Source organism: Trachymyrmex cornetzi, unplaced genomic scaffold, assembly GCF_001594075.2.
Source record: "Trachymyrmex cornetzi isolate Tcor2-1 unplaced genomic scaffold, Tcor1.1 scaffold83, whole genome shotgun sequence".
NCBI classification, from domain to species: Eukaryota; Metazoa; Arthropoda; class Insecta; order Hymenoptera; family Formicidae; genus Trachymyrmex; species Trachymyrmex cornetzi.
The window spans coordinates 3246768-3262666 of record NW_017300169.1 but is presented as its reverse complement, the minus strand read 5'-3'; the positions used below and the strand labels follow the sequence as shown (position 1 = coordinate 3262666).

General features: G+C 36.9%; 1 protein-coding gene across 1 annotated transcript; it reads left to right on the top strand.

Moving 5' to 3' along the window:
• The first annotated feature begins 793 nt into the window (after positions 1-793).
• Positions 794-15369, top strand: LOC108768774 (transcription factor glial cells missing). The gene is made up of 6 exons (XM_018519337.1): positions 794-939; positions 8412-8514; positions 9185-9415; positions 10184-10453; positions 11217-11310; positions 14027-15369. The coding sequence occupies exons 1-6, from the start codon at positions 929-931 to the stop codon at positions 15367-15369; spliced, it is 2052 nt and encodes a 683-aa protein (XP_018374839.1). The 5' UTR covers positions 794-928.
• Positions 15370-15899: the final 530 nt, after the last annotated feature.

The following is a 15899-nucleotide window of genomic DNA, read 5'->3' as shown; positions in this document are numbered from 1 at the left end:
TGTTACTTTTTCACAAATAATTAAGTTCGTTAAAATGAAACTAACATTATGTAAAATACAAAAAAAATAAAAGACTCTCTCTCTATTAAATTTTATTCATTTCTTCACAATCTATTTAATATTTGCAAATATCACTACCTTGCTTGTTTTACAGGTTAGAGGTGTGAAACTTCCAAAACTACTATCATTTTCCGTGCAAATCTCGATGTATCGAAACAGAGCAGCCTTGGACCACGAAGTTCGAGAGAAATCCCGTTGCCACAGGGAGGAACCTCCGGTGATCGATTTCACCGTGGGTCGAGAGGGGTTGCTATCCTCGATTAGGCACCCTCAAAAGAGAAGCAGTCGGCGATTGGTTAGCCACCGCCACTCCCATAGGCGGTGCCTGCCGACATATGGTGGCAACCACGGTATAACTCGCGTTCTGCTACGCACAACGTGCCTGGAGTCCAGCTAGTTTCTACCGTGGTGGAGCTGCCTCAGTTCACGCAGCGACGTCGTGCCGCACGCATCGGCACGCACCTGTTCGCTCCGAAGCAAACGTCAAAATCGATCCACAGACGCCTGCGAGAATCTTGACTAAGTCACTTCTTGCTTACAAGAGTCCAGTTATAAGTCAAACCTAAGAAACGTTATTATACGACAATATGAATCTACGAGCAATTGTAAATCCATCAACTGTCAAAATGATAAATTATAGAAAAACTGATCGTTTTCTATGATACCGTGAGGGTGATCGAAATGTTTGAAGATATAAAAAAACTGTCTTTGAGTGAAGTGCAGTCTCCTCGTGTTCCGTCGGTGACCCGAAGTGGCGCGTTTCTACAGTTGTGATAAATCAACGGAAGATCGCCCATAGTGATCGCGAATCCTTTACTGTGGCTGATCAACAAAGCACCGAGATATCAATTACGAAACCGGATCGACTATGGTAGTTTTGTAAGTATTTAATTTATTCAAATGTATAATTTCTCTTAATCGCGGACCGAGAAAACGGCGTATCTATTTTAATCGATCCATATGAATTATTTATTTCTTCATCTATATTTTTCATACGGATTATAAGAAGTCGGTTTTATCGATCTATAAATTTTTTCTTACTTTCTTCTCTCGTTCTGAATTAAATTCCAACCCTATGAGACACGAGGTTCAGCAGACTTGATAAGTGCAAAAAATTAGTAACTTTTGCGCTTGTCATCGATTTCTCTTCCTTCAGATAGTGAGAGAAATTCAGCTACTATCTAATCAATGGGCGTTCTGCGGGTCTCCCATTGGTGTGTGGGCGTTATCACGAGGCCTGATTGGACGCTAGGTGTTCTAGAAACCCCTCGTTTACACATGCGCGCCTCATCGAGCCATGCACGACCATTCGTGCGCGCGAGCAGTCGCGTTTCTTCGGTATTTTTAATTTATCAAAAATGCTTTCTGTCATTATTTTACTTTTACTTTTTCTTATATTAAATATAGCTCATATTCTCAAGAAAAAATAATAAAAAAATCCTTATTGCACAATATACTTACATTCTAAATGACAAAACAATTTAAAGATAAATTAATATTTCTGTTTAATTATTCTATATAATACATTAACCCTCTCTATCTACAATTACATTTTTACTTCCTCTCAATCTAAATCTTTTTGTCCAGCCTAAGTTTTTTACTGTTTTAGCTTTCAAAAAATGTAGAAAAATTCAGGATTACTTTTCAACATATTCTCTATTACATTATCAAACAATTTTTAACTTGATTTTATTTAATAAAAATTGAAATTTGAGCAAGAATGACAAAACTTAATTTCGCTTGTATAAAAAAATATTCAAATTGCAAAAGGTTAATAATTCTCGTTTCTAATTTGACTCCAGCATTATGATATAAACTTTTTCCGATTTATATGTTAAGAATTGCCCAAGACAAATTCTTTACGATCCTCTCGCTCGTTGTATTACTCGAGATAAAAGGACAATTCAGGATTCCAAATTGGAGAGGTGGCAGCCGTCTGGTCGGTTTGTGAAAACCGATTAAGGATATACTACCGCCTCGCCATTGATCACAGCCCAACACCTCGAAGACAGATTAAACGAATGTCCGCGAGTAAGACGATCCCCCTTTATCTCGAATCTCAAGAACGCTCTCTTTCTCTCTTTCTGTTCACCGCTCCAAGAAACCCTTTGAACCCGCGGTACCCTTCGAGAGCCCCACCCCCGTCGTGAATCCTTTTATGTCGTGGTAACCGAATAGAAGCTGACAGTTTATCCGCGGTTGTTAATTCAATGATATTATGTAGAATAGGACAAAATGACATTCAAAATTTTGAATTACTTTTAGAGAAATGTTCTTTCATTATTTTAATATCATCGACGATGTCAAATCAACCATGAATTAATTATAAGATATAATTTTTTATGATTTCAAAAATTGCGATCTTATTGCGATAAATTCGCGCAAAGATTTTTTTAATTAAAATTTTCGAGTTAGCTGTTAATCAATATACCGTGGCATTACGCGACATTAATTGCATAAGACGACCCACGTGCTTCTTTAAATTTGGTGCATCGAACTGATTGTATTCACATCCTTCTCTTTCTTATTAGGATGTCCGGATTAACGCGATCTACTAAATATGCTCTTGGAACGGCGTACGGAATCAACAAAAAGTTGAATTTACAAAAATCCAGCCTGACCGGTTTTCTTTCGTTCTATCGCGTTTCATTGAGCCTCAACATGTTTTGCTCAATTTTTTGTGCCATCTCCCAACTGCTCCGTCCTTCTGCTATTCGAGATCACACGTGGATAGACTGTTTTCGCAAACAAATGGATATTGCAAAGATTGATATCGGCGTAAGCAAAATAACAAGCAAGTGAACGTAAACAACTAATAATCAGTTTCACTAATTAGAGTGATCAATTTAAAAAACGATATAAAAAATTGTAAATACTCTTTGAATTACTTATTATTTCACAGAACATTTGTTCATTACGACATAGAGGTAAATAATGGCTTAATACTTATAAATCAAAGTTAAAAAAAGGAGCATACAGCCAATACGCCGGTTATTTGTTGTGATGTAACATATTTGAAATGATCTTTACAAAATTAAAATTCATAAACATTCGGCTTTCATCAGTATGTTCTAAAATACAATTTTTACGTCGGAAATTATATAAAATAAAATTTCAATTTAAATATGAGAGAATAGATCTCAGTCATTTATAATATTATGATGGTCATTTAAAATAAAAAGTTGAATGAATCGTAAAAAGTTCTTGTAAATTTTTTCATTATGTAATTATGTATCAAACAGATCTTTCGTCCTCAAAATCGATAAAATATAGATATTTTTTACGCGATCAATTACGCGGTAAATTTTTAATTTAAAAAGATTCACTGTTAAAGAATAACCATGTTCAGCAGAAAAAATAGTTTTGCAATTATTGTAAAATTCTTTAATATGATTTTCCTTAGTTTCTCACTGGATCTAAATGTATAAACTAATATTATCATATTAAAGAATCTTACAACAGTTGCAAAGCTGCTTTTTCTTCTGAACGCAGCCAATGCTTTCTGATCGATAAATTACACGAATTTGAAATGCTGCTTAAGTTAAAAAAGTGCACAAACATAAATTGCTTTATTTTATTATTCTTAACGACATATTATACAGTGCACGAATTCAGGTGCAGTCTATTTCATATATTGCATCGCAAGTTACACTATGAAAAAAAATTGTATATGATATATTTGACTTAAATACATACATTCTTCATCGCGAGAAATGAAGACGAACTAAATTAATTTACCCAATTGAACAATTTTTTTCTCAGTGTAAATAATGAACATCACTTGATGTTCGTTGATTATCTCGCAGAACATTAAATGCAATTCAAGCGATCTGACTCCTGTTGACTAAGCAAAAATTCAAAAAAGCGTAACAATCGAGTACTTATCGTAAGCTTATCGTTTCAAAAAGAAAAAGTAACGTTATTAATGCAACGTTGTGTAATATAAATTTCCAAACTGTCAACATAGATTAATTATACACTTTCCCGAGAAATAAATTCACAACCGAAAGAATAAAGAAAAAAAAATTATTGAAGATAACTTAGAATTTTATAAATTTAACATCCTTAATTCTTCACATTCTTTTTAACTCAGAATAGAAACTTTTGTTTAAACATTAAGTTGTATATAATTATATTATATATAATTATATATACAAATTTGAATTATTTTACATTTACATTTTGAGTTATTCACTGCAATAAATAATTGTTTTTATATACAATGAGAAGTATTTTTACATATTAATTTTATTTTAAATGTGAATTAAAATACAATAAAATACGATAAAAGATTAAATATAGGCAGGTTGTATGTGTATCTAAATTAATATAAACGAATGGAGCATAAAGTTACGACATATGGGTAATATAACTATCGGCGCGGTATCTCCGTATGGCCAACGCAATCGATAACACGAATTAAAAGCGCGAGGAATTAACTTGTTTAGAAGCGCGAGATTAACTCGCAAGCTAATCTCGCGGAAAGATCCAGACGTTAGCCCTGCTACGAGCAGGAACGGGTACAGATATCGCGGACAGTAACGAACAAGGGTGAGAGGAAAAAGAGGATGGAGAAGAAAATGAGAGAGAAATTCAGGAGACAACCAAAAGAGGAAGAACGAAGTGTGTGAGAGAGAGAGAGATAGAGAGGGGGGGGAATAGAAAGGACGAGGACAGAGCAAGAAATTTCTTCTTCCTTTACACAGTGTGCCCTTCGTGATATTTTAGTGGCCTTGTCGCGCGGCGCGTATCTACCTTAATATCTGAAATTCTGAACGTGCACCCACACCGAGGAAGACGCGAGACGTCCACTTCTCTTTCTCCTTCCCCCTTCGTTTCTTTCTGCATCTTTCTCTCAAGAATGACAGTACGCCAGAATGCACGCGTGTGTTCACGCGCGTGTGCGTACGTCTTCGGCTTCGGACAATCTCAGCGCAGCATCGTCCGCCGATGTATCATCTTACTCGGTGCTAAAGGCGATGACTTTATCACCGATCCGGGCAATCATTCACCTAAGCTGATTCTTTTCTCCGTTAAAGCTATCCTCTTCCCCTGTCGTATCCCCTCCAGTTCAATTCTACTCTTGCTGTTTCCACGAAAAGAGAGAGAGAGAGAGAGAGAGAGAGAGAGAGAGAGAGAGAGAAGCGGTGACGTAATGTATAGTAAACGCGCCTCGCGTGTCTTCTTCTCACTATGCATAAGGGACTATCAAAAAAGAATGGCAGAATTATCACTTGACACAAAGCAAGAATACTTTCTTCTTTGGAGTATGTCGATATCATCGAAATCGCGAGAAATTACTTTTTCTATAATTGATAATTAAACAATTGATTATTTTTCTGTAATTGATAATTAAAATAAGTCAGTAATGCAAACTAATATGAGCCGACATTGGATGACATGACAATGTGTAAAACTTGTGTATATTATTAACAATGGTTGCGTTCAGCAGACTCAACTGTTGTGGAGCAGATTCGTCAGCGCTCGCTGCTATTGGTGTATTCTTCTAGATCATCCAATAACAGCTCACGGATCCGCTCCACAACAGTTAAGTCTGCTGAACACGACCAATAATTGACAATTACAGATGTTTCGAACATAATTTAAATTTTTATTCAGTAGCAAGTGCAGGGTTTGAATTTGAAAAAGACATGGACTAGATCCGTTATATCTTCTTACTAAACCGTGACTCCTTTATCCTGTATTTATTTATGATTCTAATAGTAATAAACACTCATTTTTCCTGACGCTCTGTATTAATTAAGCTTCGAAACAAGCGTTTTATCAGATATGCGTGCAAAAAATTATACTTATTCCTTATTTAATCTAGACATTATTAAACGAAATATGTCAGACAATAAATGCCCGCGCACCATATCGGTATCATCAAAATCACGAAAAATTATTTTTCTTTGATAATTGATAATTAAACAATTGGTTTTTCTATAACTGATAATTAAAATCTGTTTCATCACACGGGTCATCCCATGATGCAAACAAAAATATAATATTTATATAATACTTTATTTTAAATTAATAAAACTCGCAAGTGAAAATTGATGTTAAATATATACACGACAAGGCGATGTGCAATGGAAGAAGTCAAGAAAGAAGTCATTCCGCCAGTCGTTTCTGATGCCGCGAGCATCAGATGCAAATGATCGCCATCAGAAATCTAGACGAAATATGTCAGGCGATAAATGCCTGCGTGTCGAATCGAGGGACGCAATAAACATACTTTACACGATTGGCGGTCGTTGCAATCGCGGCAATTGGAACCGCGGCTCCTCGACAGTGATCATGTCAGCGTGAGGAAGGTTTCACGAGGTGGTCCGCGTCGTTGAAGACGCGACCCACGGGCGATGAGACGTTCTTGAGTAGGTGTTCCAGGATCGTAAACGTCCGACTACGAACGCGACTCGATAAAACCGACGGAAACGATGCGTGCACGCACCTAACGCGTAACCTGTGCGAGCACCGTAGGAGGCGCGGAAATCCTTTCGAAATGCCGTCCCTGACGAACATACGTGCGACAAGTAAATTCAAGTGAGTGAATATACAAGTCTGCTCGCAGATTTGCGATACCTAAATTAGCAGGACCGAGGAAATCGAGTCTGGCGAGTGTCTGACAGTTATTCAAGTTTCATTATCAAGAAGTATTAATCAAGTTATTCTACTGTATTATAAATCGTAATAAATATAATCCCTGCATGAGAAGAATGATTTTGTTGAAATACCTAAAAATACAGAGATCTGAAAATAATTTTAGTGGATCATGAAATTTATTTATGTAGAAAACTCAAGCACGATGAGCAATATTGCAAAAAATTTGGATGTTCTAACAACTAGTTTGAGTATCCTACATAATTATTTTGATCGTACAGTAAAATTATTTTCAGATCTATATTTAACTAATTATTTAAATACTTCGGCAAAACCGTGTGAGATGATGAAAATTATTTAATTTTGATCTCGCAGCCCTTTCATATTTATTACGAAAATCCCTCAATTGCTCATTAATTGTGCATCAAGTTGTGCATAATATTCTGTATGCTCTCAAAGCACCTCTCTCGCAGAGATCAAAACTGTGAAAAATCTATTTGAGGTGTGATATACGATCGGGAGGTCGTTGCACACTCGGTTGCAACTCGAGGAGTCCTCGCATACCGTAATGCCGCCACAGATCATAAGCGCAGACTTTAATGTCAACGGGGGAAAGGCAGGAGCTGGTTTGTGAGCTGACGTGAAGAGATACACTTATAAGAGGATTTATGTACAAGTGTTTCTTGCGCCGCTTGGGAAAGAGAGACTATGGCGACACACAAAAACCATTTAGGGCACAAAGATTAGCTGAATGTTCAGTCTTAATAATACAAGCAAAAGGACGAATTAATCAAATAAATGCGCTTTCGCATGACTTCTTGCATGAACTTTCATAATTTATGTCAAATTCCCGCAAAAAGCTGACGTTAAAGCTGTTAAATTGATTGTGTTCAGTAGAAAAAGCAGTTTTGCAGAAGTATCATACTTGAGGTTTCTATATAATCATTTTAACGATAACTCTAACAAAATTATTTTTAGATTTGCAAGTCGTTCTTTCCGTGTACGATTGGTTTATATTTTTAGATTTATAAGAAACTAAAAGCAAGAACTTAATTATATCAAAAAATCTTAGAACAGTTGCAAAGCTGCTTTTTTCTGCTGAACGCACACGCAGCTATTATAAATAAATAAGAATGAACCAATAAGATTTATTTGCACGCGAAACAAAGAAAGATATAGATAACTTTTTCCAATCGGCTACCGATTATTGTTATTGATTAACGTTAATTAATGTTATTTTATTAATATTACTCCAGTTATTAATAAATTCGTCTACTTTTCGCGCGCACAAGCACGTTTGATGAATTAAATGTTCGATTACCAGTGAAGATAAATGTACGACCGCAGACACGATATACTGTCGACAAATTTCAAGGGTAGCTATAGCGACTATCGAGAATTGATCTTTCGCACCTCGATCCGATCGCAATGGATGCAAGGATTCCGGAAAGCACGCTGAACGTGCTCCATGTCCCGTCATACCACCCACGAACTCCCATAAGTATCGCGCGAAGTACAGCTGGGTATGCACCATAAATCGGGGTTTTATCCCACCGCTGCCGGCCAATTGCGTAATACTAAATTAGTCTCAGAATTCGATTCCGGACTACAACTTGCAAGGTCTTAAGGTCGATCCTCGATCGCAACAAAATCTCTCGCGGAACAATGATGCCGATTTATTGGACCGATTATGACGACGCAATATTTAAAAGTCTGAAGAAATTTATGCTGATATATTCTCTTTACAGGAGTCGCGTGGGGTCGCCGACGATGTCAGCGACTGTCGCCGGCAACCAGCAGCAACATCATCCTCATCAGGAGTGGGACATAAACGATTCGAACGTTCCAAGGGTAAGTTTCTTCTCTCGAATCCGACGAATTGTCGGGCGAATATCTACTTCCTAAAGCCCATTCTACAATTGCGTAAGTGTAGTAAGTGATTAAAGTTGTAAGAATTGATCAATCATACACTGAAAAAAAAATTAGCTGCTGCAGCAAATTAGATGGTAAAATATAGCAGAGCATTTTTAATTGGTTGCAGCAGTCAATTTTTGGTTGTGTTAGCCTATCGAAATCCTATACTGACATTGCAGATAGGCCAATGCAACCAAAAATTAGCTGCTGCAACCAATTAAAAATGCTGTGCCATATTTCACCATCTAATTTGCTGTAGCAGCCAATGTTTTTTTTCAATGCAGTCAAATATGAGGAGAATATTCGTTAATTCTTACAACTATAGCCACTTACAACTATGCGATTGCAGAATGGGTTTAAAGAGCCATCAACAATGATAGCAACATAGCATAGTAAGTTGTAAGACGTAAGAAATTGACCAATCACAGTCGAATATGAAGAGAATCGACTCTGATTGATTAATTACTTATATTTTACGGCTTACTGTACAATATTATTCCCATTATAGTCGGCCCATAATACGTGCTTACAAATCCCGCAAAAGATTCAATAAAATCACATCCCTGCGAGTGCCATGATCGATCTCAAAAATAGGATTTTGATTCAGGTAGTAGAATACGATTCCTGGTGCGAATGGGCGGACGGACATGTGAGGAGAGTCTATGGACCGGATTGCGAGGAAGCAAGGAGGCACGCCTCCGGTTGGGCGATGAGAAACACTAACAATCACAACGTAAGCATTTTGAAGAAGAGTTGCCTGGGCGTTCTGGTGTGTTCGCAGGAGTGCATACTGCCCGGCGGTGGAAGGGTTCACCTCCGACCGGCGATCTGCGATAAGGTGAGCGAAGCGCATAACGGAACGATAAACATAAATCTCGACCCGATAATAAATGTAAATTGCGCTCGCACGATAGTCACACGCGTTCCCCGGCATTCTTGTCGCGACGCAAAATTCTGTCGCCGTCCGCTTGTCTGCGACGGCGTTACGTCTTGTTAATAATCGAGGGAGTAATTCAAAGTTATTTACGCGAGTCTGCAATTAAACCTTTGGACGCTGATAATTTTCTTGAATAAGAGATCAAAAGTCAATCGGATTTACCCAGGTAAGATGAGTCATAATAATATCATAGGATGTCTTGTCATGACTACTTGTTACTTATAAGAAACAAATAAAGTCACGATGAAAGAGAAAGAAAGAGAGAAAAAGAGAGAAAGATATCCTTATAATATCATTATGGTTTCTATGGCTATATGATTTCTATGTTCCAATTTACTGCCAGTGCTAAAAACCTATAGTTTACGTGCACTCAATAAACACAGCATTAAGAGATGTGTTTTGTATACGTGACAAAGTTTTCTTACTTTTTAATTAAAAAATTTTATTGTTCTAATCAAAATTTGGGTTTACTGTAGAGTGTTATATAACATATACGTAAATATACATCATTTACATGTCTGTATTATATAGTAATCATATTTATGATTTGCTAGGCTGTAGATTCTCAGTACTGATAGTGAATTTTGGAACATTGCAACTTATGTTTACCTGGGTATCAACAGTTCAATTTTTCTTTGCATTCAATACACGCTTCAACTTTGTCCGCAGGCCAGAAAGAAGCAACAGGGCAAACCGTGCCCCAATAGACAGTGCACCGGTCGCTTAGAGATACTATCGTGTCGCGGTCATTGCGGTTATCCCGTGACGCACTTTTGGCGGCACACGGAGCATGCGATTTTCTTCCAAGCCAAGGGCCAGCACGACCATCCGCGACCGGAGGCGAAATCTACATCGGAGGCGCGAAGAAGCGTGGGTGCCGGTAGGAGGGTCAGAGGACTGGCAGTGCTTTTAGCGAGAGAGGCCGCTCTAGGCTCCAAGGTAATTTCATATGCGACCACGTAAGCTACTTCAAGGAAAAACAAAAGAGAATCATAATAATACCATAATACATTATTATGACCTTATTTATTATTTACAAATTCATATTCAAGTGACAAATGACGTCATGATGACGTTCTATGATATCGTTATGACTTAATTATACGTGTTCTACCTGAGACGGTTGGAAACATTCAAATGTTCGCGTATCATTTTCTTCTTATTGTTCACCTAATGTTAAACAAGAGATTGTTTTATAGTTGAAGTAGTTGTACACTTTTTGTACTTAAAGTGAAATAAGTATCTGTTTAATATTTGACAAAAGCAAGAAGTTCTAGCTACGACAATATATGATAAAAGAAAGTTCTAGCTAGTGGAGTTCAGTGCAGCAATAAAAATAAACCTAATCGTAAACAATACACGGAGCTACTCGGATTATGTTTCCGAAAATGCCACAATTAGCAATTCTTTTATACCTTTCTCCAATTTTAGGATTAAATACCAATTTGATATATTTTTTCAAGTTATATCAGCCGCATAATATTTGTATCTTGATGTTGATCACTTTACAATTTAATTATATATATATATATATTGCAAAACATTTTACAATTAATTTAATTGTATAAGAAAAGAAAAAAATGATTCACCGTAATGGAGAGATTGAGCCGAATCCTACAATCTGTGGCCGCGTCTTCCTGCAACCAATGAAAGGTCACGTTTAATGAACAAATTACAATGAAATGCATATATTTCGTTACAGTTAATGTCACTGAGAGGAACTAAAAGACCAAGCACGGATACGCTCGAGCAGCCGTCGAGAACGACGCAGCCACCTCCATTGATCTCTGATAAAGGTTACTATTTTATATTTTGTTCTTTGTTATCACATCCAAAATGTAACATTAGGCATCACTAATTAATCTCTAATGAATTATGAGAGCATCAAATGCTCCGACATGTATGTATGTATTTTCCCTTCTCATAAGGCGACAACGATACAATCATACATATAACTGTACACGAGATGGCGCTAGCGAACAGATACCTGCGAACAGAAACTGCAGGCGCGTGGAGGAAAGTTGAGAATCTGAAGATGAGATATTTTATTTTTTGTAACACACTCTCAAATTAAAATTCTCTTGCAAATCTATTTGAAATTAGTCAAAGCGCACAATTTTGTTATCCATTTGCCTTCCTAAATCCTAATTTGTAAAATATCGTTCTTTATTTACAATTATCGAAATCTTGACAAAAATAAAGATTGAAACGTTATCGAATGTAAGACGAGAGAACAGAAGTGTAAATAAACGAAGCTTCTAAAAAGCAAAAAATGAGTTAATAAAAAATTGAGAAATGTAAAAACGGAAACGTCTTTTCGTTTTATCTCAATTTTTGCCTGCTAGAAGTTTTACTTCTATTGCTCTCTTACATTCGACTTGTGCTCCGATTTTAATTTTCGCCAAGGAATATTTTCTCCATAAAAAATTTACACAGAATTTATTACGAGGATTAAGACTGCATTATGAAGCATTCTGTAACTGAATTCTACACTTAAAATATTTAACTTAAGATACCTTTTCATGTCGACGCTCGACGCTCATTTTCGGCGTCAAAATACCCAGACAGCACAGAATATTTATAATAAATATTTATTAATATTCATTTTTTGAAATGTTATATAGATATTTTATACATATTTTATATAAAGCTTTATTCGAAATATTATTAAAATATAGACTAAATATTTTATGCAATATTTATGATAAATATAAATAAATATTTCTAATAAGTATTTTTTATTTGGATTATAATATCTCATTAAGTATTTTTATAGCATTTACTAAAACTATCCCTAATAACACACTTTATCCAGGATGAAGAAGGACATCCTTAGGATGTTCAAAGGACATACGCGGACGTCCTTTGGACGTCTTCAAGACGTCCCCTGGAGGTCTGTGTTGTTAGGGATTCTAATAAGTATTTCATAATATTTATAATAAATATTTATGATCTGTACAATCTAACCACAAAAATATTTACAAAATATTTCAAATAAATCTTATAAATATTTCTAAATATTTTGTAAATATTTTGTAAATATTGTGTACTATCTGGGTAAGTCACGTGATAGAAATTAACGAATATCAAGCATTAATTTTGATCACGTAACCTGTTTTGACGTTGAAAATGAGCATCGTAGCGTCAAGTGAAAATCCAGCCTTATATTCAAGTAATGAACTTAATATTGAGTTTTCGTAAAACAGGAGTAAAGAAACAAATACTCACTAAACATCGTTGCTCTGTCAATTCCTGCAGCATCAGATTCAGATGATGTTCCACATTGAACACGTACTATTTCGTAAAACTATTTTACATTAATTACAAATTAAAACCGACGCGACGCTTGATCCCGAACGATCTTTTCGAAATCGTCAAGAAACTGAAGAAACTCGCGACACGACGTCGCGACGCAACAAGTATGGCGCTCGGAAATTGTAACCTTGATTTTCGCGTCGCGAGCCGCAACTGAATGTCATTGCGAAGTATAAGGCGTCGTCTACAATACACAGAGTAAGAAGAGTAAGAAATTGACCAATCACAGTCGATTATTCTTCTCACATTCGACTGTGATTGGTCAATTTCTTACTCTTACTTCTTACTCCATGTATTGTAGACGGGCCTTTAACACGAAGTATCGCGTTTACTGCACTCGCCACGAAACGGGAAAGCGGAAGCGGATTTATTCAAATTTACTACTTCTTAAAATCATACTCGTTCGTTTTCAAGCCGAGAGATTACAGATTTGATTTCACCATATTTCGCCGATTAATCAACAAATGCTACGAAACGCGCGAACATTATACGCGTACCAACTTAGTTGCTACGGCGGCCTGTGATTGGTTAGCTTTAAATCCTCGCATTTCAAAAACTACCGCGTACTTTGAACAAAGATAACGTAATGGAGTAAACACAATGACTTTTATCAGTCAGTTTTTCTGCTGTAATATCTCGAATCGCAAATTTTGGGATTCTGTGCATAAAATGCATTGAATTTTGATAAAATTTCAATTTTCGATTTGCAAAATTGATTACTATTAAAATTAAATCTGCAGTAAACCGCGAAAATTGCACCTACTCGCCGCCTACTTCTTATAAATTGTAACTAGAGAATGAAAAATAAATTGTTATTTACATATATCATATATAACAATTATTATATGTTTTATTAACTCTCCGTCTACAATCTGGATCTTTTTTGGCACAAGCAGAATTTCACTCTGAATTTTCATCTTCATTTTTGCTCAAATTTTAATTGTTATTAAATTAACATTTGAATTAAAAACTATTTGATAATATAAAGAGATGTTAAAAGTAACTGAATTTTTTCACATTTTTATTTAAAAACCTAGAATAGTAAAAAAAACTTGAGTTGAGCAAAAAGGACTCAAATTGAAAAAAAAACAAAGAGAGTAATAAATATGATTGCAGTAGACGGAGGGTTAAAAAATTATATATTTTATTACAATTTTAAATAATAATAAATTTCAAATAATAATAAAATTATTGTAGGATACTCATGTTCGTGCCCGCCCTTCGAGTGCATGTGCTCGCTGCAGACGAATGTACCGTCGTATCCACAGTCTCATCACCATCAAACTACGATATATCCTCAACAGTTGCCTCCCACAGACGGGCCTTATTGGCTGCAGGACGTTCCGCCGCAAGAGAACCCCGTTGGTTACTGTTTGCCAAATCAGGTTCCTCAAGAAGCATCTTATGGCGACTTTCCACCCTTCACGGGCGATCTCTTTCAACCGGAAGAGATCTTTCAACTGGATCAACCCTTGAGGCCAGATTTTTCTGCGAATCCCCAGGACGTAGCTCGTTCACCCCCAACTTTACTCGACCTCGGCAGCGGTACCATTAAGTACGAAATGAAACAGCAAAATCAAGATCAGGGTTACTGGAACCAGTTTCTCAGCGAAGACTCCAGCAGCAGTCACCTGAGTCTGCCTCAGGACGAGAGACTCCATTTCGCCAACTTCGAGCCTGAGAAAGTCTCTAACGGCTTTACTTCCAGGAGAACGATGCACCAGCACCATTACGTTCAAGAAAAGAATCAGAATCAGCCCGCGAGCGACGTTCTGAGCTACCAGAATTATCCCCGGTCGCAGAGTCAAAAAGGTTTTATCGATGGAAACACGAAGGATGAACACGAGCAGTCTTATTGGCCTCAAGATCAACAGGATAACAGATTACATTTGGAAAGTTTCGAAGTCAAGGAGGAAGATCTCTTATCTTCACGTAGAGAAGTCGAGTGTTACAAGAACAGTTGTCAACCTCCGATGGTGAGCAGAGCGGAATACAGCCTCTATCAAAAACCGAAGAGCGAGGATCTACAGGAGACGGTGCGACGCAACTGCAGCCCCGAGAGCAAGCCGTATCATCCTTTCGATAGTTACCACCAAATGTTCGAGCACGGTGATGCTAAAAACCAGCCACACAACCGCGTTGTTCATCAAAATTCGATCCGGACGAATCTGGACGAAAGACTTCAGGGTTGTTACGGCAATCAGGAGACACCGGAAACTGCAGAAAAGCTGTTCCACAACTCCGGCGTAGCGGAGACGTCGGTCCAGTCTCGGAATAGTCCCGAATCCTTCTTCTATCCCAGCAACGAACGTTGTCATTACACCTGTGAGATCCTTGAACGGGTGCCACAGATGATGAGCGCCGGACCTGCTCACGGAACCGTTAACAACTATAGCGATCCGGCTACCGCCGACTTGGATCTGCCGCCCTTTGTAGATTATACACTAGTCGGGATGCTGTGCAGCTCTACGGACGAGGAGACGTCGAGCCTGCTGCCAGGATGCCCTCAGGACTCGCACAACTACATTCCTCATCATTAGAGAACGTTCTCGCTGCTCCTTTACTCATTTGTATTATATAAATAAATATATAATATAGTGTTGCACTTTCTCTCCGAACCGACAGACCCGTTTATTTGCACATAATTTATTAAATTACTGCAAAAGTCGTTTTTCCATCAATTTTTCTTTGAATATTAAAGTAGTATTGAAGTAGAGCTTTCTAAACAAAATGATCGAAACTAGATTTTGTACCCGTTTAATACATCTTAAAGTATTTCACGAGATTTCTTCGACCAGGTTTAACATAAGTTTCAAAAATCGTGGAAGGTGGAAGAAGTAGAACCGAATGTAGCTTGGAAAAAGGTCACAAGATTTATTTGCAACTGATTTATTCGTAACAGATACTCTCACGATCACAATTGTTATGTATGTTATGCAATATTACTATTATTATTATTATTATTATATTATGCCTATGCATTACACTTTCTCGATTACACATGCGCGATATCTTCTTCCTTACTTATCTCTTACGAGAGTTTTCACGAGAGCGTTCGCATGCGGCGAAC

Excerpts from the sequence above, each read along its gene's own strand:
- LOC108768774 (XM_018519337.1), top strand. Across the intron at positions 8,515-9,184 it reads ACGATTCGAACGTTCCAAGG|GTAGTAGAATACGATTCCTG; the intron begins GTAAGTTTCTTC and ends ATTTTGATTCAG. Across the intron at positions 11,311-14,026 it reads TCCATTGATCTCTGATAAAG|GATACTCATGTTCGTGCCCG; the intron begins GTTACTATTTTA and ends AAATTATTGTAG.